The 22776-nt window shown below is 53.7% G+C and overlaps 11 protein-coding genes across 11 annotated transcripts; 6 read left to right on the top strand and 5 right to left on the bottom strand.

Annotated features, from left to right (window-relative positions):
• Positions 1 to 27: 27 nt before the first annotated feature.
• Positions 28 to 2417, top strand: AYO21_03051 (hypothetical protein; the record flags this gene model as incomplete). The annotated part of the gene is made up of 9 exons (XM_022653026.1): positions 28 to 678; positions 751 to 795; positions 856 to 922; positions 983 to 1250; positions 1306 to 1405; positions 1455 to 1558; positions 1617 to 1830; positions 1892 to 2060; positions 2137 to 2417. 9 exons carry the CDS (start codon positions 28 to 30, stop codon positions 2415 to 2417), a joined length of 1899 nt encoding a protein of 632 aa, XP_022514720.1.
• A 634-nt stretch (positions 2418 to 3051) lies between these two features.
• Positions 3052 to 4776, bottom strand: AYO21_03050 (hypothetical protein; the record flags this gene model as incomplete). Its single annotated transcript, XM_022653025.1, has 3 exons — positions 3052 to 3335; positions 3430 to 3565; positions 3661 to 4776. 3 exons carry the CDS (start codon positions 4774 to 4776, stop codon positions 3052 to 3054), a joined length of 1536 nt encoding a protein of 511 aa, XP_022514719.1.
• A 714-nt stretch (positions 4777 to 5490) lies between these two features.
• AYO21_03049 (hypothetical protein) lies at positions 5491 to 7608 on the bottom strand (the record flags this gene model as incomplete). The annotated part of the gene is made up of 1 exon (XM_022653024.1): positions 5491 to 7608. The coding sequence occupies one exon, from the start codon at positions 7606 to 7608 to the stop codon at positions 5491 to 5493; it is 2118 nt and encodes a 705-aa protein (XP_022514718.1).
• A 530-nt stretch (positions 7609 to 8138) lies between these two features.
• AYO21_03048 (hypothetical protein) lies at positions 8139 to 9770 on the top strand (the record flags this gene model as incomplete). Its single annotated transcript, XM_022653023.1, has 1 exon — positions 8139 to 9770. The coding sequence occupies one exon, from the start codon at positions 8139 to 8141 to the stop codon at positions 9768 to 9770; it is 1632 nt and encodes a 543-aa protein (XP_022514717.1).
• A 393-nt stretch (positions 9771 to 10163) lies between these two features.
• Positions 10164 to 11264, top strand: AYO21_03047 (hypothetical protein; the record flags this gene model as incomplete). Its single annotated transcript, XM_022653022.1, has 1 exon — positions 10164 to 11264. The coding sequence occupies one exon, from the start codon at positions 10164 to 10166 to the stop codon at positions 11262 to 11264; it is 1101 nt and encodes a 366-aa protein (XP_022514716.1).
• Positions 11265 to 12477: 1213 nt separating this feature from the next.
• Positions 12478 to 14715, top strand: AYO21_03046 (hypothetical protein; the record flags this gene model as incomplete). The annotated part of the gene is made up of 1 exon (XM_022653021.1): positions 12478 to 14715. One exon carries the CDS (start codon positions 12478 to 12480, stop codon positions 14713 to 14715), a length of 2238 nt encoding a protein of 745 aa, XP_022514715.1.
• Positions 14716 to 15238: 523 nt separating this feature from the next.
• AYO21_03045 (hypothetical protein) lies at positions 15239 to 16551 on the top strand (the record flags this gene model as incomplete). The annotated part of the gene is made up of 4 exons (XM_022653020.1): positions 15239 to 15362; positions 15434 to 15660; positions 15745 to 15829; positions 15998 to 16551. 4 exons carry the CDS (start codon positions 15239 to 15241, stop codon positions 16549 to 16551), a joined length of 990 nt encoding a protein of 329 aa, XP_022514714.1.
• A 352-nt stretch (positions 16552 to 16903) lies between these two features.
• On the bottom strand, positions 16904 to 18037 carry AYO21_03044 (hypothetical protein; the record flags this gene model as incomplete). Its single annotated transcript, XM_022653019.1, has 4 exons — positions 16904 to 17120; positions 17231 to 17554; positions 17628 to 17705; positions 17772 to 18037. The coding sequence occupies 4 exons, from the start codon at positions 18035 to 18037 to the stop codon at positions 16904 to 16906; spliced, it is 885 nt and encodes a 294-aa protein (XP_022514713.1).
• A 555-nt stretch (positions 18038 to 18592) lies between these two features.
• On the bottom strand, positions 18593 to 19449 carry AYO21_03043 (hypothetical protein; the record flags this gene model as incomplete). The annotated part of the gene is made up of 2 exons (XM_022653018.1): positions 18593 to 19204; positions 19297 to 19449. 2 exons carry the CDS (start codon positions 19447 to 19449, stop codon positions 18593 to 18595), a joined length of 765 nt encoding a protein of 254 aa, XP_022514712.1.
• A 1083-nt stretch (positions 19450 to 20532) lies between these two features.
• On the top strand, positions 20533 to 21088 carry AYO21_03042 (hypothetical protein; the record flags this gene model as incomplete). Its single annotated transcript, XM_022653017.1, has 2 exons — positions 20533 to 20779; positions 20835 to 21088. 2 exons carry the CDS (start codon positions 20533 to 20535, stop codon positions 21086 to 21088), a joined length of 501 nt encoding a protein of 166 aa, XP_022514711.1.
• A 56-nt stretch (positions 21089 to 21144) lies between these two features.
• Positions 21145 to 22584, bottom strand: AYO21_03041 (hypothetical protein; the record flags this gene model as incomplete). The annotated part of the gene is made up of 5 exons (XM_022653016.1): positions 21145 to 21618; positions 21670 to 21741; positions 21790 to 21930; positions 21986 to 22071; positions 22263 to 22584. 5 exons carry the CDS (start codon positions 22582 to 22584, stop codon positions 21145 to 21147), a joined length of 1095 nt encoding a protein of 364 aa, XP_022514710.1.
• Between the last annotated feature and the right edge of the window lie 192 nt (positions 22585 to 22776).

Below are 22776 nucleotides of genomic sequence, written 5' to 3'. Positions count from 1 at the left end.
ACTTTCGAAAGGCTCTTCCTCCCGATCATGACTACGCACTACCATTTTGTGGTGGCGGTTGACTTTGGAACCACATACTCGTCGGTGACATACCATCAGCGGCCCTTTGGCGACAAGCTCAAAGATGTTGCAGACAAGCAACCAAAATTGTTTTCCATCAGAAACTATCCCGGAGCATCCGCGTCCAAAATGGGAGAAATATTTGAAACACCGACCGAGATACTGTATAGTGAAGGTCAAACATTCTACGGATATGACGCTTGGAAAAAATGGGACAGCAACATGCACCGCCAGGGAATCCTGCTGCAATGGTTCAAATTAGTCCTCGACAACTCCAAGGACGAAAAGAGACTGCACGAGGCACAAAGAGTGTCGAGTCAGCTGGACAGCCTGGGCCTCACTATCGGCGATGCCATTACCGATTACTTGACCTTTCTGCTCGGACATACCAAGTCTGAGCTGCAACTCAACAATAGATACTGCGATGATTGCACCGTTCAGCTGGTACTCACAGTGCCCAACGTATGGAACGCCCGCGCCTGCTCCGTCATGGCACATGCCATGGAGACTGCTGCCAAAGACCTCTCCTTTGGCCACGACTCCGAAGTATATCTGGTGTCCGAAGCAGATGCTGCGGCGACGTACTTCTGTGACAGAGTCTCGGATGTCTTGTTGAACGTGAGTTTCATGATATACAGGACAAGCCTGATCCCTGTGCAGAGGATGTGGGTGGTTGACCAATGCTTGTAGCTGGGCGATGTATTCATGATCGCCGACCTTGGAGGAGGAACTTCGGTACAGCATGGCCAATCTAAGGTTCCCCAATGCATCTTGTTTCACACTAACATGGCATAGGATTTGATGGTCTGCAAGGTTACACATGTGTATCCTTTCCGCTTTGACCCTGTGGTCCCTGGCGATGGTAGGCTGCTGCTCCGTCCGAAGTCATGATCCACGCGGGCTAATCAGGCATCTCTTACAGGCGCCGTTTGCGGCTCTAGCCACTTGAATAAGGCTCTTGTCAGCGCATTGAAGACCACCATCGAAGCCGACCCCCGCTATCGAAACACAAGGGATTATCTTCCCGAAGGCTGGACCATCGATGACATTTTGAGCGCGGCGAACCACGACTTCGACACAGTAAAGAAGGAGGTCCGGAGCGATTCAACAGGCGACTACATCACTGTCCCGTTTCTGCCGAAACTGGAAGACAACCCGGACTCAGCCAGTAACTCCTTCTACGCCAATAGGTTAGTTTCGTTGTCGAAGGATTGGATTACTAGCCTTCTCACTACCTTGTGACAGGGAATTCATCGACGGAATCTACCTTCCTCTTTTCAACCAGATCTTGGGGTTGATTCAAAGTCAGATGCAAGCCGCTGCGAAAAACAAAACACCCTGCACTGTAGGTCAAACCTTCCCGCGTTGCTGTCTCGCTACTCAAATCATCATAGCACGTCGTTCTCATCGGGGGCTTTTCTTTGTCCAACTGGTTACTGAGCTTCCTGCGAGAAAGTATCAACGATAAAGATTGTCGTGTTGTGAGAGAACATACAAGGTACGCGAAAAATGAGACACTCGTGCTAATAGCTTGCTCATCCAAAACCACCATGCAGCCAAGATACAATCTCCAGAGGCGGATGCTTGCGCTACTTGAACCAAGTATCTGGCCCAGACGAGATCATGCAAGCCAGCTATGGGTTTGTCACTGAAGAGGTGTGCGAACCTGACACGTTCGAAGGTCATAAGCCCGAGAATGTCGTTCAGGAATTTGATGCCGACGACGGCGGATTGTACGCTTGCGGTTGCATCACCTACATTGTCCATCGGGTAGGTACAGTCTATGAAAAAGTGCGGATGATCGCAACAGCAACTAACCGGGCCTGCACAGGGACAGAGAATACCAGCACAGGGCCAGACGTTCCCTGAGAAGGCCTTTGTCCTAGATCGTACCTTCCGACACCTGAAGCAGGACCTTTTGATCCGCATCGAACTTGTCGAAAATAAATCAGACACTGTTCTTGAAGATCATTTTCACCGCGGACATGACAAGAATATTGGTATATGCCTGTTCCCCGCCCGACCCGATCCCTTCAGATGAGATGCCAGAGGGACTGATCAATTCATTATTGCCAGGGTGCCGTTCGCAAGGAGAGATTGCATTCGTCATCCCGGCACGCGAGCTGAAGCAACTGGCCGTGGAAAGGGTCCGCGGAGAGAAACGCTTCTGGAACAAGCGCGACAAGAACTTTTATTACCTCCTTCGATACGAAGCACGCATCAAGATTCTGGGCAAGAACATCCGGTACGAGCTTTGGATCGGCGGCTCATGCAAAGCCTACGGGGTCTTGACGGGCCTGTCCAGCGCGGTCGAGATGAGTGAAGTCGAGGGCCAATTCGCGTCGCTGGCCATATGAATGTTTTTGCATTCCTGTTCCGTTGTACAAGCTCGCTGGAGCTGGATGGGGGATTGGTCTCTACTTTCGACCAAGGGCGGAATCGTTAATGTGACAGGGAAAGGACGCAAGGGACGGGCACCTTGCAGCTCTTTGGATGCAGGATACGCAGGAATTTCTATAGTATCGAGGACATGTTATTCACGACCACACGGCGAGCGGGACTAAGGGGGGAAATGAGGGCTTAAGTAATCAACGACCTACAGGATGCAGATACAGGATGCAGAAGGTCATGCAGGAATCAATGTTTATTCTTCAAAGTGAAATGGCCACGTGGGTAACAGTGTTTGAATGTCCGTCTTGGTCGCCCCCAGGTTCGCCATTATTCTTGTGGTAGTACGCGTGTCTAGCGGTGCTGGCTGGCAGCGGGCAATGGGCAGCAGACAGTGTATGCTTCATATTATGTCGAGCATAGTGACATACCTACTGATCAATGATGGACTAAAGCATGCCCAGGCAGGGTATGAGATACAATCAGAGATATCCCCATTTCCCGCTAATAACTATCTCATCCAACCACAATGTAGCACAGCACTCTTAGTAGGTAAGTAAGAACTGACCGACCGAAGTTCCCGGGCCTCATGGCTGTGTAAAACTATGCCATCGTCTTCTCGACCTGCACAAACTCGACCCCTTCGGGCTTGTTGGTCCTCTCGGCGGCGACCTGGCGCACAATCTCGGCCGACTCTTCTTTGGCCCGGAGCGCGGCTTCGGCAAAGGTGATCTTCTTGCCCGAGTCGTAGTAGATCTCGAACATGCGGTCGATCTCCTCGAGGCTGAGCTTGGCGGTCTCGACGTAAAAGTACCAGATGAAGGGGACAAAGGAGATGTTGAGGACGGCGAAGATGATGAAGAAGCGCCAGCCGATGTTAGCGAGACCTGTTTTTGCGCGAAGGAATTTTTAGCTTGAGTCCCCTCTTTCCTTATCTTCAATCTATACATTTTGCAGAGACGGGGAAGGGGAGGTGCTTACTGTCCGGGGTGATCAGGACGATAATGTAGACAAAGAGCCAGTTCACCACCATGGCGATGGCGGTGCCCGTGTTTCTCATCACCTGAGAATTGATTTCGCTGGGGTAGATGTACGGAATGGACACGAACATCAGGCCCTGAGAGAGAGAGAGAGAGAGAGAGAGAGAAAATGTCAGCGGGCTGAAAATATATCCGCCAGAGATTGCATCCCACCCGGCTGGCTTGAACTTACATAGGGGATGTAGTACATGAACAAGAACAAGACGGCCACGGCATTCCAGCCCTTGGTGTTCTGGCTGAGACCGGCCGCGACAAAGACATAACAGATGCCCATGCCGGTCGCCCCGATCAACATGAGCTTGACCCGGCCATATCTGTCGATGAGCAGGGCGCCCAGGGCACCCCAGAGGACCATGGTCATCGAGGCCACGGCGGCGAGGACCAGGGCCATCCTGTCGCTGAAGCCAAAGGCGCGCATCAGGACGACGGGGAGGTACGACGCCGACACGTTGATGCCGCCCATCTGCTGCATGATGAAGCACCCACCTCCGAGACAGATGCGGTAAAAGTTTTGCTGCTTGCCGTTGGTGAAGACCTCTTTCCAGCGGGTCCCCGTGAACTCCCGCTCGCGCTGGAGCTGTTCCAGGATCAGGGCCATGGCCTCGGAGACCTCAAGGGACTCGGGCGGCGCGGCGGCGAGGCGGGCAATGACGGTGCGGGCCTCGTCGTTGCGGTCCTTGAGGCACAGCCACCTCGGCGACTCGGGCATCAGGAACGTCAAGACGATGCTGGCCAGGGCGAAGAAGTTCTGGAACGCAATGGGGAACCGCCAGCTGACGCTGGTCGCGTCGGCAAACGACAGGCCGTAGTTCATCCAGCTCACGACGACCACGCCCGACAGGACCAGGGTGAGCTGGAGGACGATCATCTTGCCGCGGTGTTTGGCCTTGCTGGTCTCGCTCTGCCACATGGGGATGGCCGTCGTGTTCATCCCCGTGCCCATGCCGGCAATGACGCGGCCGGGGAACAGTTGACCCAACGAGTACGACGACGCCTGGATGGTACCCCCGATCACGACGAGGGTGCACGCGAGCATGATGGCTCGTCTCCGGCCGAACGTGTCGCCCACGAAGATGGAGATGAACGCCCCCACGATGCAGCCGAGATAGTAGGTCGACACGATCTGGCCCTGGATCGTGGGATTCGGGTTCTTGAACGTCTCGACGAACCGCGGGTTGGAGAGGAGGCCGCCCATGAGACCTTGGTCGTAGCCGAACAGGAGAAAGGCAAAGCCACAGGCCAGCGAGATGCCGGCGCTGAGGCTCCGGCCTTGGAGGTTTCGGAGCATTGTTGAATAGATGGTCTCTTGGGGAATACTCTGATCGAGGGGGAGGGGGGAGAGAAAAAGGATGAATGCTTGATCAAGGTTGACGCGCGTGAGAGAAAGCAAGACTCTTGTACGTCGTCGTGGTCCTGGTTCTTGCGACTTTCAAGTTGCCGTAATCCCCTCCCTTGGCCACAAAGGCATATGATATATATTTTTCTGGCTGGCTAGGTAGGATATCCCCCCGAAATCAGGAGTTCATACCCCACGAGCCATGTACCCCGGCTCTCCCCCAGATCTCGCAAATTTGAGCGCAGCCCGGGTAATTTGGGAGAGAGGGACATGCGACACTTCGGTTGGATGGTCGGTCAGCCGTTGTTGTAGAAAAAAACCTTGTTATTTTTGTGGATCTCATCGAGCCGTTTGTAGACAGGCTGTATCCGGTAACCGGGTATTTGTGGGGCGAAGCCGGCGGCTGTATATACGAGGTACATACATACCCAAAACAACTTTTGAAGGCTCACATACCCACGACCCGGAATGGACCAGGGGGGTTAAATTGTCGTTTCTGAGTAAACGGCTCGTCGCTGAGGTCGAAGTTATTGGAGATTGGAAGTTCCCCAACATATGATACTCTCTGTGAAGTTTCTACCAAACGATCGTCGATAAGGCAGGAGTTGGGAGTGGATACTATTGATTGCTACTGCTGGAGAGGATACTGTCCGTCTTACTAACATTCTATGCTAGAAGCCTCCATCGTGTCGTTGGCGAGTCCGCTTCCCTCTCCACGTGCGCCTTGACTTTACGTACAATCCCACGCGTATCCAGTCCGAAGCGTGCCATGTTCGCTGCGCCGCTTCCACTGTACCCAAATGAGCTCATCGCCACCGATGCCGTGCAGTAACGTGCCCAGATAGTGGACACATATGCCTCTACAGAAATGATGTGCCTAGTCGTTGATAGCACAGAGATCTTGTACGATTGCTCCTGTTGCTCGAACAAATCGATGCTGGGCATGCTCACGACCCGGGTTGGTATGTTGCTGGCCGAGAGCTCAGCCGCAGCACCGACGGCATGTGGCAGATCCGAACCACAGGATACGAGAGTCACGAGGGCCTTTTCTTGCTCAACGACGACATACCCACCCCGTGCCACCTTGTATCGATCTGTAGAAGGTACGGCTGTGGTCGTTGGATCTCTTGCGAGTGACAGCATCACAGGCTGGTCCTTGACTGATAGTGCCACGAGCCACGCTCCGATGACCTCTTCAGCGTCGGCAGGCCGCAGGTAAAGTAAGTTTGGCATTGCTCGAAACAGTGAGTCTACCTCGACGGGTTGGTGCGTTGGCCCATTTTGTCCCTCAGCAATTGAGTCGTGCGTGGCGATATGAATGACCTTGAGTCCACTGAGAGCTCCCATCCTCACACCGGGCGCTGCGTATAGGTAGAACATGAAGAAAGTGGCGGTAATTGGGACTATGGTCTGGTGAGAATAAGCCGCGAGCCCGTTCGAGATGGCCGCCATTGCATGTTCGCGAATGCCATATCTGATGACCCGACCCTGTCGATTGACACCGTCAAATATGCGGTGTGACTGGTCACCCAGTTGATTGGAATTCCACAGATCCGCTCCTCCGGCCACGAGACTAGGTATATGGTTGAGGAGCGTGTTGAAGACATGTCCGTTGAATGTTCTCGTGGCTTGGATGTTCGCAGGAACTTGCATCGATGTCAACAAATGCTCGAATTCAAGCTCTCCTCGCATCCGGCTTGCTAATTGCTCCCCGAGCTCGGGAAATGTCTGGCGATATTTCTCAAACTGGTCATTCCACGCTCCCTCTATCGATTCGCCGTTGGAAATGCACCAATTGAAATACGCCTTGGATCTTTTCGAGAGAGTGTGGCTTGGTGTGTTTGCGCTCTCGGCGAAGAGTGCCGCGTCGTCGTCGGTGTAAGTTCCATGATGGGATTTGAAGGTCCCGGCCGTCGATGTCCCAAAGCCGATAGTTGTCCGAATGTTGATGAATGTTGGCTTGCTGTCGGGGCTCGGTGATCGAGCCAGTTGGAGGGCAGCGACGATGTCCTCCACAGCGCTATCACCGCCAAAGACATCGATAACTTGCCATCCCAAAGCACGCATTTTGGCATTGGTGTCTTCAGATACTATCCACTCAAGAGGCCCGTCACAGGTCACAGCGTTGTTGTCGTAGCATAGAATGAGGTTGTCGAGTCTCAGATGTCCAGCGAGGGCGATTGCTTCCTGTGCGACACCTTCTTGAAGACACCCGTCGCCCGTGGTACAGAAAATGCGTGACGTGATGATGTCGTGGCCTTCTCTGTTGTACGTAGCCGCGAGCTGTTTCGATGCTATAGCCAAACCGACGGCATTCGCGATCCCCTGGCCGAGTGGCCCTGTTGTAACTTCGACACCAGGCACCTCGATTTCTGGATGACCGTGACAGACAGTCTCCTTCCATGTTCCCGTCTCTGGATCGACAGCTTTTGGATCCGCGTACATTTTCAATTCCTCGAGTGTCATGCCAGGATATCCAGTAACGTGGAGCATCACATATAGAAGGATGGCGGCGTGTCCATTGGAAAGCACGAATCTGTCGCGATCAAACCAGTCTGGATTGCGAGGATTGTATCGCATGGCGTGTCGCCAAAGCGCAACAGCCAAAGGTGCCATCGAAATGGCTGATCCTCCATGACCACCACCGTTCTGTCTGCAGCAATCGATCACCAACTTGCGGATCTCGCGGACAGCATCTTGGTCGTCGCTCTGAGCAAGCCCGAAGTCAGCCTTCAGCGGAACCGCATGGCCGTTCACTCCGTTGACCACCAACGGGGCACTCATTTTCGCATTTGCTTTACAGAGAGGGATGGCCATGGGGCTCCTTGATGGGGATTTGTCGTTATATCGAACATGTCACGTTCGTCGAGATTCTAAAGCTTACCTTCCCAAAAACTCCGAACATAGAAATCTCCCCGCTGGGATGTCTCTAGCTAAGTTGATCCGACGGTCTTTCCGGGGAGTGTTGCATATATCCATGACCTTGACAGCCGACCACGACGTCGATGTGCCTTGTTTCTCGACTCTCACACATGCATGAAGCAAGCTTGCCCCAGGTCGATCTACCATTATGGCTTTGAAGTCCCCAATTCCAGTCTCATGATTCAACAGGAGACGCCGGGGCAGTGACAAGTTGTCGGCAATTCACTAGCATACAGGCAGTATGATCCACATAGTCACCCAAAACGGCCTCGCCATACAGGGCCCGGATGACTTGGACCTTTGTATTTGGATCTTGCTCTAGGTGGTATAAACAGAATGTCAGCGTCTACTCTCTTCAAGTCTCTAACTATAGCCATTCCACGTCGCAAAAAATGGCAAACCCCGAACCACGCTTGATCATCATCGGAGGCGGTGTGGCCGCAATTGCGCTGGGAGTGAAATTGAAGACTCAGTTGGGCTTCAACAACTTTATCGCCTACGAGAAAGAAGCCGGAATCGGCGGCGTCTGGCGCACAAACACGTATCCCGGTGTCGGCTGCGATGTGGACTCACACCTGTACTCGTTCTCCTTCAACCTCAACCCCAACTGGTCCCGACGATTCGCCGATCAGGCCGAGATCCTCCAGTACATGGACGACACGGTGGACAAGTTTGATATTCGTGACCACTTCGTGCTCAACACCAAAGTCGCAGAGGCAACATGGGTAGAAGAGGAGGCGGTATGGGAAGTCCAACTCGTCGATCTCGTGACGGGATATCGATACACGAAAAAGGCCGAGTTCCTGGTCTCGGGCTGCGGCGTCCAGTCGTATCCCAAGCCCTGCGATATCCCTGGCCATGAGAAATTCAAAGGTGCCATGTGGCACTCGGCCAGATGGAACCACGACTATGATCTGAAGAACAAACGAGTGGCCGTGATCGGGAACGGCTGCTCGGCCGCGCAGTTGGTGCCGTACGTGGTCAAGGACGCGGCATATGTCTACCAATTTCAACGATCGCCTCAATGGATCAATGAGCGGCCCAACAAGGAGTTCTCGACTTTTCAAAAGCTATGCTTCCAGTACGTGCCTCTGTGGCAACGGCTCTATCGATTCTACCTTTGGAAAACAACCGATGCCCTGCACGAACTCTACACTTCAGACACCAAACACGCTGTAGCAGCGCGTGAAGCTGCGACGCGAGAGACTATCGAGTACATGAAGAAGACGGCGCCTGCCAAATACCACAAGATCCTGATTCCCGATTTCCCGCTGGGTTGTAAACGTCGCGTTTTCAATCCCGGGTGGCTTGAGTGTCTGCACAGCCCCAATCTTGAACTCACGACGGAGAGAATCATCGAGATCACCGAGACGGGACTCCGGACGAGCGAGAGGACGATCGATGTTGACGCCATCATCCTGTCGACGGGGTACAACATGCAAGAATTCCTTTCGCCGATCAAGGTGACGGGACGCAACGGCAAGACCCTCTCGGAGCACTGGAAGGAAACCCGCGGCGCTCAGGCGTACAAGGGCACGTTTGTCAGTGGGTTCCCCAACTTTGGCATCGTCTTCGGGCCCAATGCCTTCCCTGCGCATAACTCGGTCATCTACACGGACGAGGTCCAGGTCGAATTCATCATCAAGACGGTGATCCGGCCGGTGCTCGCGGGCCACTTCAAGGTCATTGACATTAAAGACTCGGCCGAGATGCTGGACGCCAACCACGTCCAGCGCAAGTTGCGGAATATGGTCTGGAGCGCCAACTGTGTGAACTGGAACCGCGACGATCGGGGCAGAAACACGACAAACTACTTCGACACGACCTGGATGTTCTGGTACCGGCTGTACTGGCCCGTCTGGAAGGACTACACCATCTCCGGGGGCAAAGGCACCCACCCCGTGCATCCGCTGTGGAAGCTCGGCGCGAGCGTCCTGGGTGCTGGTTGTCTGGCCGAGGTGGCCTGGCACTTTTCTCCTGCTCTGGTGCAGTCGCTCTCGACACTGCAGAAGCTGGGTCTCTAGGTAGTTTACTTAGTATTTGTGATTTCTGTGACTGCAAAAGAATTCAGTAATTTTCCTGATTGAAACGGCGTTTGCATTAAACATCTTTGATTAAGACCCAGCTAGACCTTGACTTCTGGGTTTGTGTGTCCCTCTACTGCTTGTAGTCACCTTTGGGTCAAGTGTGATGGGCCTTCGGATATATGCCCTCGAAGTTCCCGGCCCGACACTCTCCAACTCCTGGATGACGAGCACGGCGAAATGTCTAGCTCGATTGACAAACCCCATCCATCCACTTCGCCAGTAGAATTGGGAAGTGGGACTGGCATCACGAGCCCAAAGGATTTAAATAGTCCAGCGTGTGCCTGTGAACCACCTCTGAATGGCATACAATTCCCTCAGGAGTGAACCACGATGAGTTCCGGACACAGGCACCAGGCCATGGTGCTTTATGGCGCCCAGGACCTTCGACTGGAGACGGTCGACACTCCCGCGCCCGGGGCAAACGAGGTGCAGATTCGACCGCGAGCCACAGGAATCTGCGGGACGGACATCCACTACTACGAGCACGGGCGCAATGGGAACTACGTCGTTCGCAACCCGCTGGTCCTCGGCCACGAGGCTGCTGGTGAGGTCGTCGCCGTGGGCAAAGACGTGACCTTAATCGCGGTCGGGGATCGAGTGGCCATCGAGCCACAGCGCCCGTGTGGCGGGTGTAAACAGTGCAAAGGGGGAATCTACAATCTGTGTCCCAACCTCAGATTCACGGGTTCAGCGACCGCGGATCCGCCCGTGCAGGGCTCTCTCCAGCAGGTCTACAACCACCCAGCGAGTTTCGTGCATCGCCTGCCTGAGAGTCTCACATTCACCGAAGGCGCTTTGATCGAACCCCTCTCGGTCGCCATGCACGCCGGACGTCGTGCGGGACTTGAAGCCGGGCAGTCCGTGTTGATTATGGGGGCTGGTGCCATCGGGCTTCTCTGCGCCAGTGTCACCCGGCTGTCTGGTGCGTCGAGAGTGTGCATGGTGGACGTCGACCAATCTCGGCTCGACTATGCAAAGTCTCACAAACTCGCCGACTACGTCGAGCTGATGCCACGGGGTCAATGGCAGGACTTGTCCAAGGCAGAGATCTTTGCGCGCACGGCCCAGCATCTCCTCGGCCAGCCCGGGTTTGGACTTGCGGACCGGGTGTTCGAGTGCACAGGGGTTGAAACGTGCGTCAATGTCGGCATCCACTGCACCGCCCCAGGCGGCAAGGTGGTCTTGGTCGGCATGGGCAGCCCATTGCAATCGATCGACGTGGGAGCCGCCGCGAAGCGCGAGGTCGACTTGTTGGGGCTCTGGCGATACGCCAATACCTTTGAAACCGCCATCGAGCTGCTGGCTTCCGGTCGTCTGGACGTCAAGTCACTGGCGACCCATCGCTTCGATCTCAACGAGGCGGCCAAGGCGTTTGATCTGGTGCTCCAAAAACCGCAAGGTCTGATCAAGTGCGTCATCTCATCAGATTAGGCCCCTCCCAGGTCGAACACAGCCAACGAACCAGGAATTCACATCTGTCTATCTACTTGCTCAAAGTGTCCGCAGGCTGGACGACCTCAGAATCATGCCGCCTACTTACTTGCCGGTACGACGGGAGGCTTCTGATAAGGACCCGTCCTGAATACTTTGGCTTTCCCCGCATGAAGGTATCTTTTGAGACCGATTCACGACCTACAAGGAGAACAACAGCCTCCGTGGCTGAAGGACACTTTGAGTGAGCCGGATTCTGGGAGGGAAGGAAGCCTTTTTGGCAGTATTTCCCCACAGAATCTTTTCAAGATTGATTCGTAGGAGAGCTCAAGCCTAAGCCTATTGTAGCTTGGCCTAACTTATTGAGGAAACTATATTTCTACCAATCACATACAATCATGACCGCTCACAAGTGGGTCTGACATTTCATGCCTGGAGCCCTGCGGGAGGCAACCTGGGAGTAGGGAATAGGATGTTTGTTCTCCTCTGTGAATGACCAGTTGTAACTTTTCCAGTTACGAACCCAAAGGGAGAGAAAATTCGGAGTATGGATTTCTCTCGTGCATTCTCTGCGCGTGTGACAAACGCTCTTTGGAAATGGCATCCGGCTATATGGGTGGTATTGCCTCCCGTGCCGGCTATTTGGACCATGCCTACGAGTACAAGTAGGCATATATCCGGCGGCCACTTTTGCCACGCAGCGCCCAGGCCGCGAAGTTTATGACCCCTTCTCAAATCTGCTGATCAAGGCTTTGACCATGTTGGAGATTATTATGCTGTGTCGGAGAGTTCCTGTGGAGCGTTGTTGAGTAGAGCAGCTGGACGTGGTGGGAGTAGTCTCGAGTGTGCAAGGTCGTGCTCCAAGGCAGGGGGCACCCAGGGGGGTTGTTGCATTATTATTATTCAGCTTGGACGGCACCCGCACAAGCACCGAGCCAGGCATGCCAGGGCCCTCTCCGGGGTTGGGATGGTCACGACGGGGTGCTGCACCCCGCAATCTGGCGGAACCGAGGCCTTGGGGGTGACTACCGCCCACTTGTCCCGTAGTTGGATTGGTCACACTGTCTGTGGGTGCCCCCAAGCCTGTGATGTCCAATCGCCCCCCAGCGCTCTAGTCGACTCCCAGGACAAAATCTTGATGTCTGAATTTTTCGCTGTCTCTCGTTACTTGGACTGCTGCTCTTGAGAGAGATACCGATCAATTCCAAAAGATATGGTCACCGGCGAAGGCGTGCGGTGCCGCGCAGCGCGTGCTTGCCGGAGGTGCCATGTCAAGAGAATCAAGTGCGATGCCATTGAGGGTGGCATGCCCTGCACGGGATGTCAACAGGCCGATAACAGTGAATGTACATTGATGCCATCGAACAGAGGTACATACATTCGAACGGCCTCCCGACGATCGAGGCATCAACCAGCGCAAAGGGTGCGGTCCGCAGTTCCTCGCAGTACAGCGGTGTCTCGCGATCAAGATTACCAACGATCGATCGCGCCCGAAGAAGCAACGACCGAAGAACAGTACGAAGATCACCACCAACCTACACAAAACCCCGACTCAACGGCGCCAGGGACCGCGGGGTTGCGAGGAGCAAATCGTGGTGCCGGCAGAGGTCGAGACTCTGTAGCATCGCCACCGGACCGTCGTGTCACTTCACCCACATCTGGGGCCGAGGCCACCACCTCACCAATGTTGGACCTCGCGACGGTAGATCCGGATTCCGCTCATAGGGAGCCTTCCTGGACCACAATGTTTGACAGGCTCTTTGACAATCTGTCACATAACCAAAAGGCGGCGCTCGACAAATGTTCCATCACGTATCTGGGTGAGTCATTCCCATTGGGTATGGTCCTGGAAGAGGTGAATGAAGGTGGACGAACACGCCTCCATCACCCCGGACCTCCCGTGTCCGAACCCTCGGTGGTAGAAGAGCCATCGGGACAGCGACACCCCTCGCATATGCGGCCAGAAGATATCACATACCTCAAATCGAAAGGGGCATTCACATTCCCCGACGCCGACATGCTCGATGCATTGGTGGCGACCTACTTGGGACGCGTTCATCCTCTGTACCCAATAGTGAATCGACAAGAATTCATACGACAGTATGAGGCCGATGAGGTCCCGGCCATGCTGCTGCATGCCATCTGCTCGATCGCCGCCACATTCTGCGACCTCGCGCTCATCCACCGCGCCGGATTCCTCTCGCGGCTTGATGCGAGGTTGGCATCCTACCGCAAAGCCAAGGTGCTCTTCGAAGTCGGCTACGAAACGGACAAGATCGTGCAGCTCCAGAGCGCCATCTACATGACCTTTTGGGGAGGCGGCCCGCTCAACCATTGGAACTATTTCAGCTGGATCGGCACGGCCGTCACCATCGCAGAGTCGCTGGGGATTCACCGGTCCATGGCCAACGCCGACATGGACGTTTCTGACCGCAGTCTCTTGAAGAGGCTGTGGTGGACGCTCGTCAACCGGGACGCACACTGCCAAAGCCTGGTCGGGCGCCCGTTCCGCATCAACCAAGACCAGGTGGACATCGAGCCCTTGCTGATGGAGGATTTTGAGGAGGACATGCAAAGCCCCGAGTTCAAGTCGCACCCGTTACGAGACTCGTTCGGGCTCTACCAGATTCACATGTCTCGACTGTCGCTCATCCTCAAGGACATTGTAAACACTCGCTTTCGGCCCGGCCGACTGCAGTCGAGAGCTGCCCATCTGTACGAGAAACTGCGGCGCTGGCGGCACGAGTTGCCCGCGGAACTTCAGTGGGTGGACGGCGACGCGAACCTCGACGTCTTTGCGTTGTGCCTCTGCACATCCTACAACCATCATTTGATACTCCTCCACCAAGACCAGCCACCCATGGGCGGTGTCGGTTTGGCGTCGACTTCTACCCAAGAAAATTCCTTGCTGTTGAAAAGGTCAATCCCTGCGCCGGAGATCGCGGCCAGGAACGTTACGTGCCTCGTGTACACGATCTACGCCAAGTCAAACCCGCTGTGCATCCCGCATGAAACATTCCAGGGCGTGTTCCTGGCCGAGGCCGTCATGTTTACCCAGATGAAGACCTCCGACCCAATGACCGCTCAGCACGGCAGAGCCGCGTTGTCGGCCTGTCAGATGCTGTGGCACACCGTCCTGGAAACCTGGGACGCGTCGCCGTGGATCCTCCGTTTGTTCGACCATCTAGTCGGCCGCCTCGGCCTGCCAAGCGACAGGCAGAACGACGCTGGCTGGGCAACGACGACGACGACGGCGGCGGCGGCGACGGGAGAGTCCTCTGCCGACGCGCTACACCCCGACGAGTTTGTCGATGACTTTGGAGACGCTCTTCCAACGCTCTCCACGTTTCTCGACATGACGCAGGACGGCGGCGCCTTGTCGAATTTTGTAGATTTCCCCATGTTTTCAGGGTCTTTTGGCATGGCGGATCAGGGTCTGGGGATGCCATAGCAGAGCATTCCTAGGGGTGGTGGTGGTAGAAGATGCGCATGGATGACTTTTAGTATGATTTCGAGGATATAAGCGTGCGTATGATCGAGATGGGAGTAGTCTCACGGGTACTCATATGTCAGTTCTCTCGAATGACTCCCGTAACAGAATAGTTGACCATAAACCTGTACATGCAAAGGGTTTACCGTAAGTACTTCAGACTCAAGAGGACCCGGCTATACCCCGATCAAAATCACAAGTCTAGAGGTTCTCCAGCCTTTGCCATTCGACGGGAAATGTGAAATCCCCGTATGCTGGGCCGTCGGGTCCATCATGCGCTCTCCGAAAGTAGGCTGTCTAATCAAGGGAGTTCTCTAATACCGCCGGCTATACTGGTCTACATACAAGCGGGCCTTTGGATCACGCCAGCTCCGGGGTAGAATTTCACGACACGAGTAACAATGATGTTGGAGTGAATTTGAAGCGAACAGCACTGAAGAACTCAATTTTCTCAACGTCCCAGACACACAAACAACTCTTTCCAATGGGTACGGAAACACAATCATATACATTCCCGAAATGGGGGGACCTGCCACGGATTCCCAACACCCCGCAAGGCTGTCTCTGGGGCTTTTACGACCGCCAGGGCAAAAAGGACGAAGTAGGTGGTAAGCGTTCCCTTTCCCTCGTTCACAAAACCTCATACGAACATGAATTGATTCTGTCCCTTGGGGAAAAGCAATCAATCTCCTCACTTCCGCCGTGGTCAGAGAGGCCAGCAAAGAAATCCAGACGGGACAGCACGTCCAACTGGACTGGGAGCTACATAATCAGCAGTTCCCGGGTTACAATCGCAAACCCTTTGACCACAGGATCATCGACCACAAGCCCCTCGGGATATGTGGCTTCGACGACGAAATCCACATGAATACGCAGAGCGGGTCGCAATGGGACGGACTGAAACATGTGAGTCTCTCCCGAATGATGGGGAGCTTTTTGCTTGACCTTTGTCAATTTGTGTGTGACTCACTGCCCTCACCCGCGCTCTAGGACGGCTACGGCAACGGTCACAATGTCTTCTACAACGGCCTGACATATGAGGAAGCGTGTCGGTCAACCACAAACGGAACACATAGTGAGTTTCCCATCCGACCCACGAATTACACGAACTTTTCTATTATATCAGCGGAAAAAGACCTAACACCTCGGTGGTTTCAGATTGGTGCGAGAGGGGCGGCATCGTCGGTCGGGGCATCTTGGTAGACATGGTAAAATATTTCCTTCTTTATCACTCTTCACCTAGGTGTCCTGGGCAGAAATGATCAACCGATTGACACACAAGTCCAACAGGTGCGATTTTACGAGAGAAGGGACGGGCGCGCCCCAGATCCGTGGACGCGGTATGAGATCCCCCTGGGCGACATCCAGGCCGCGCTCGAGGATCAAGGCACGACACCCCGTCAGGGCGACATCCTGATGATCCGGTCAGGCTACGTGAAGCGGCACAACGAATCGACCTCGCAAGAGCGGGAAGCCTGCACTTTCGGCATCGGCAAGCCGGCCATTGGGATCGCCGCGGACGAGGAAACCGTTGCGTGGATGTACGACCAGCACTTTGCGGCCCATGTCGGCGACACCGTGGCGTTTGAGGCGTGGCCACCGTCCCCGGCGAGGGAGTACAGCTTCCATAACTGGTCGCTGGTCTGGTGGGGGACGCCGCTGGGCGAGCTCTGGGACTTGGAAGGTCTGGCTGGGACTTGTGAACGGCATGGTCGGTGGTCCTTCTTCTTCACCAGCGCTCCTCTGCACGTCAAGGGTGGGGTGGCAAGTCCTCCGTGCGGGATTGCCATATTCTGAAAGAACAGTCGATATTTATCCTATAGCTCGTACCACAGGCTAGTCTTCAGATCGACGCATAGAAGATGGAGCAACTGGGGAGGAATACGACTCGTATTCTTGACCAAGTTGGCAGTGATTATAAAGTCTACTTGCATATACTTTGGCTTAATAGCCTCTCTCAGAGTCGTGTCATGTCGCCATTAATGCCGTATCACAAAGACCATCTGGGCTCTGGCAGCTACCAAAGTTTGACCTGCTCTGGTCGCCATAGACCCTGCAAGAAAAGTACTCACAGGACCAACAAAAGAGCCGCAGAGAACATTTCTGTATTGATTGACGAAATCTACGGCGGCCGAGAGAACAGGATATATCAACTTCCATCCCAGTAGCGACCAACATGTAGAGCCCCCGTGACCAGCATCTCCGATCCGCTCGTGTAAGAGCTCGCCTCGCTCAAAAGATACACGGCGGCGCCCTTGAGTTCGCTCCTGTCTCCCATACGGTGGAAAGGGGGCTCTGTCACAGCCACCTCGGCGACTTTGGGGTGCAGCTTACCGTAGTTGACGAGGGTGTCGGTGTTGATATATCTATATGTATATGTTCAGTTAGTCCGGGGCGGGCCAGTTTGTGAACAGGTCAATAGCCCCCTTTCAAGAGCTGACAGCCAAAGAGAGAAAGAGTTGGTCATGGCACGCACCCTGGCGAAATACAGTTAACCCGGATCCCATCCTTGGAGAGCTCAACAGCCAATTGACTCTTCAGAGACACGACCGCCCCCTTGCTGGAGCAGTAGTCGCTCGTGAACTGGTGGTTGCTGGACTGGTGTGCCGCCACAGACGCGATCATCACAATGGACCCAGCACCCGAAGCATTCGGCTTTCGAGGCTGGCGAACCATTTGCGCCACGGCCAGTTGCGTCGCGAAGAACGTCCCAAAGACATTGATGCTGAAAGTCCGCACCACGCTGTCGGGAGTCTTATCCAGAAACCGGTTGTCAAAGCAGACTCCGGCAGCCGTCACTCTGCCCATCATGATCGCCGCGTCAGCCATCGTGGCAGCTTATGATATTTGTCCGGAGAGTGCGTTGGACTTACAAACCATCAATCCGGCCAAAGTCGGCAACGATATTGTCGAATGTCCCTTTCAACCGGTTGAAGTCGGTGACATCGGACCTACCACAATGGTCAATTCCACCCTCGTCTATATTCGCCAAAAAAAAAGCAATGGAGATGACGAACTGGTAAAACTTCGACTTGGGCGAGATCTTTAGTAGTTTTGTGTAATGCTCGTGAGGCTCTGGCAGAGCATCGACGATGGCGACCAATCCGCCCGCCTCGGCAACGGCGAATGCCAGCGCAAGGCCGATGCCTCGCCCACCTCCAGTGATCACAACGACATTATCCTTGAGAAGGAACTGATCCAACACATTGCGCGTCAGATACCGGTCCAATTCATCTCCCTCGGTGACATTCGAATGGCCGTTAGCATTGCCATTGCCATTCATGATGGAGGACCAGACGGCGTTTCAAGTCGTGACACCAACGTGCTGGGGCTTCAGATGTTGCACGACGGCAGACCACACCCACAGCGTTTTTTAAGAGCTTTGTCTGGGGTACAGGAACTGGATCTTGGAGAACCTCAGTGATTAGAGACCTGGTTGATGCATTTGCCTTGGTGAACTCGTCCGAGCCCAAGTCACTGGGCCCATATAGCCGGATGAGTGTCTCGAATATACAGGCTGGATAGAAATGTGGGACCGATACTGACTCCAACAGGAGAGAATCTCGCATGGTGCCTTTTTGATGCGAATATCGATAGGTGCGAAGGGAGACTTGCTCTACAATTAAGAGTATCCTAGTGCAGACCATGTCGCCTTTTGAAGGTCAAGACTGACTGGTTGGTGACGATGAGATGGCCTCGTACGCCGGCAGTATTGCACATGACAACACTGCTTAGTAGGCACTCCTGACTCCAAAAACTGGGGTAAGAAGCCATGCACGTGAGTCTAGACCATTGTCAGTAGCAAACTCCTGTGGAGGAGGTCTTGTCGTACTAGGAATCACCCGCTCCAACTGCTCGGGGCACTTGAGACGCTGTGATTTTCGGTATGGCAGCAAGACAGTTTGCTGGGGCCACTGGGATTCTGCGGACGTAGCGACGAGCGAAGTGTCTCCTCAACGGTCCATCTCAGAAAGGCATAAGTTTGGTCTTGGGGGCTGGAGTTGTCGGATATCAAAATTCTGTTGGACATGAAAGGGAAGCCTCGTTTGATATTGGGACACTCATACCAATACTGATTAGACGAGATACAGGCTGGATATCCTTCTTTCCTTTTCCCTTTCTTCGTCCTCTGTCTTCTCCCATGTTGAACCTGCAACAGCTCATCCCAGTCGATCACCTTGTGAGTGTCCTTGACAGTTGTCAACTCGCTGAGTTCAATTCCCAACTCTTCCCTGGTCAACAGGCCCTCCTCGCCGCTCCAGCTCTGGTCTCTCAATGCGTTCCATATGGCCATCATGATGCCCATCTCCAGCCCTAACCCAGGCTGGACGGGATTAAAGTCCTCCAGAGATGTTTGGACGTACGCGGCCGGTATGCCCGTGATCTCGGACCAGTCGCTGAGCAGTTTCCCACTCGTGGTGTCTTCACTGTAGGCGAGGACGAAGCGGCCCTAGCCATTGCAATGTCAGACTCAGAGGGAAGCCCTCATACTTCAAATGCTTGTATCAGTCATTGCTCGTCATTGATATCCGCCTTGACTACTTCAACACCACGTTTGGCCAGCGCAGCGGCTTTGTCGCTGCTGGGACTGCGGGTCAGGCCTCTGACCTTGTGGCTGCCATCAGCGAGTACGGCGTTGATAGCCGAAAGGCCTTGAGTGCCTGTGGCTCCCACAGCGGTCAAGAGCTTGGCCATGCTGATCAGAAAAAGGTAGTCCAAGATCACATGTTATTCAGGTCATTGGGATCTTCTACCTACCTAAGCACAAGCAAGTGCATTTATAACCTGTCACCTTGGCTCGTAATAACCTACCTTCTCACTCTATATTGCTCAGCCACTCATTTGGTCAGTTTGACACCGTCCCAGCAGACCGCAAGGGTGTCATCATCACGATTCTCTTACAGGCGCAAAACACAGACGAATACGAAAGATGAAGAATGGGAGCAGTTTTGGCAAGATCTGGATAGCTTCTCATGAGAACCTGGCTCGGCCAAGGCTGTGAAAGCGCGAGTTCTCGAAGACTGTGCATGTGAATGTCATTACTAATGAGCGATATGAGGTTGGAGGGCTCGAGCGAGACAACCACGCCTTAAGAGAGAACGAAGATATCTGAAGGGGGCGAGGCTCTCGGCAAAAGTGAAGATATGGTAATAGCATTTCCGTAAACAACCATTCTCGTCAATCTGTACCGAGTCAGGGTCCTAGAAAAAAACGGTGGGACAGACCACAAAACTAGGACAAAGCACGGCCTCGACAACACTACTTCTACACCTTAACTATGAGGATAATTTTATAAAACCTCTGGGGATCGATAGATTATCTCTTATCTATTATACCTGTATAAATCTTGACTTGAAGATTACAACGTGAACTATAGAAGTATTGTCGTAAAGGCTCTGTATTTGCACCTATTTTGTATCTGTCCCACCTTTTTTGCCAGGACCCTGCGAGTACACTGTGCTGTGATTGGTAGGGAAGTGACTGATGATGACGTATCATGACGTAGCTGGCTGGAAGGTGTAGCTCGACTAGACCATCTTAGGTAGTGTTGCCGCCAGTAGCTAATCTCAGTCACGTGTGCCACACCCCAGCTTTCCACAATTCTCCACGGCCTGGCATCATATTGATCTTGTCGTCTCCAAGGAGGATCCCTATCTCACAACTCTGACATTCCAGCGACACCTTTGCGCAGCGCAACGTATTATTCATCCTGTCTACTTCCTCTTCGCGCTAACGTTAACTCTTGTCCGCGTCTGTTTCGAACCTCTTCCATTCGCTATGGCTGGGAGCGTGGCCCCCAAGCGTCTCTTCCAAGAATACAAGTCTCTCTTGACCAATCCACCCGACGGCATAACCGCAGGTCCAGTGAGCGAGGATGATCTCTTCCTCTGGGAGGCTCTGATCCAAGGCCCTGAAGGCACTCCCTTCGAGGGCGGCATTTTTCCTGCAGAGCTCAAGTTTCCCAAGGATTATCCTCTAAACCCGCCCAAGATGAAGTTCCTCGGCGAAATCTGGCATCCCAACGGTAAGTAAACACGAATTCGTAATTGCTCAAGAGTACTTCAACTAACAGGGAACAGTCTACACCAACGGCGAAGTCTGCATTTCCATCCTACATCCTCCCGGCGATGACCCAAACCACTACGAGAGTGCCTCTGAGAGATGGTCACCTATTCAAAGCGTGGAGAAGATCTTGATATCTGTCATGTCAATGTTGGCCGAGCCGAACGATGAAAGTCCAGCGAACGTGGAGGCAGCAAAAATGTGGAGAGAACGACGAGCGGATTTCGACAAGAAAGTGAGGGAAGGAGTGCGACGGTCATTGGGGTTATGATTGCAGGATCGGGCGATCCGACTCCAGGACAACTGTGCGGCAACAAACTCTTGTGCTCAACTTCTACAACAGAGCTGTTGACGCAGTCTTCCCATCAACCATTCTTCCAGGCCACCTTGTCCCTCATCCAGGCTTTGGATTTCGGCCTTTCGATTCAACATGAGCATCCGCTGAACTTCGGTGACCGCTGCTTGCAGACCTGGCAAAACAATTCCTGCTCGATCGTGCCACTCCTGATTTGCAAGCAATGCATTTGCTGTCATTCGATCACGCTTCGACAACTGCACCGTCTGGTTGCCAATATCTTGGTCCGAGACAACATCTTCCATTTTGAGGCCTATCCATTGTGCTTCGGGGATGTCACAACCGTGCTCCTGTGCCAAACTCCTCGATCCGTATAGATAGCACTTCAAAATTTTGACACCGTCTGGATCCCAATCAAACAAGCCAAAGACTGGAATCGAGTACGGAGACTGATCAAGCAGCTGGCGTAGGAAATATCGAGTCGTTATGTCAGGGTATCCCTTAGCCTAGGAACCAGTCAGTCATCAAGTCATCTTGCTTCCGAAGGTGCAGTTTACGGTAACAAGCAGGCCCGGGCCAATAACTGGATGCTGATGGAATTCCCTTTCGGTCAGTGCATTGAATGTTGCCTATTTTGTTGTTAGCAAAGTCTTCTAGGCGAGACTTCTTCAACAGACCTCTTTCTCTATGACCAGGATCCAATTGACGTGGCTTGTGGTGGCTAATGGGGTGTTCACGCAGATGGTCTGGACAACCTGCGCGTGCCTGTTTGAACGAACATCACAGAGACCAGCGGCCAGGCCTTTCGGGCTTGCAACCTAAGCGAACGAAATGAGAAGTGAAAGTTGACATGTGGAATGACACTTCTCCTACAACGTTGAGGTCTCGTCTTGTCACCCGACAAGTGTGGGCGATTTCATCGAGATATCGATCCACGGTTCCTTGGTTTTTGAAGAGATCTACATCGTGGTAGTAAATGTCCCTGTCTCTGAATGAGAAGACCATTCCATTTTGTGTTTTCAGCAAGACTGACCTCTTTGTGATTGTGACACCTTGCTTGATAGCAACATATATCTCACGCAAAATTCGCCCAACGCATGCTCACCAAGGAATCAGAGCCGTAGCACGGCTGCAGGTGTACACTACTCACCGAATCTCCATGCTTCGGCCTTGGTTCGGCCGGGAAAGTGGTATTGTACTTGTCGAGATTCAACGTGCCAGTGCAGATGCGTTGGGTCATCTTCATCAGGGTAGGCTTTCACCGCCGCTACCCGACTCATGGTAATCACCGGCTTGCCATGCCCGGATGTGTGTTTGATTTCTTGTATAATGGCATTGAAGGTCGCCTCGATGTAGTCCAGGACGAGTTGATTGGCGGCGGTGATCGGAGCTCCAGCTGGCTGTGGCAAGGGATGGAGTGGAGGGCGTTGTGAGGGGTCCATGAACGGGTATCGCTGAGACGGTCGTAACATGAGTACAGGTACAGGCTGTCAGGAAGAGACATCCGTGTGGGCTACTCGAGACCCAAGGCTGAGTCGTGCAGGGGGGACCCTAGAATCTCGGAGTGGTGTTAGTGGATTGGCGCAGCACAAGTATGGAGACTGCAAACATGTGGGAGATGGAATCGGGCTGCGGTGCCGGAATCCTTGGCTCATTCCTGTCCT

The sequence above is a fragment of the Fonsecaea monophora genome (assembly GCF_001642475.1).
Source record: "Fonsecaea monophora strain CBS 269.37 chromosome Unknown Scaff14, whole genome shotgun sequence".
Taxonomy (NCBI): Eukaryota; Fungi; Ascomycota; class Eurotiomycetes; order Chaetothyriales; family Herpotrichiellaceae; genus Fonsecaea; species Fonsecaea monophora.
Note: the sequence above shows the minus strand (reverse complement) of the source record. Positions and strands in the feature narration are given on the sequence as shown.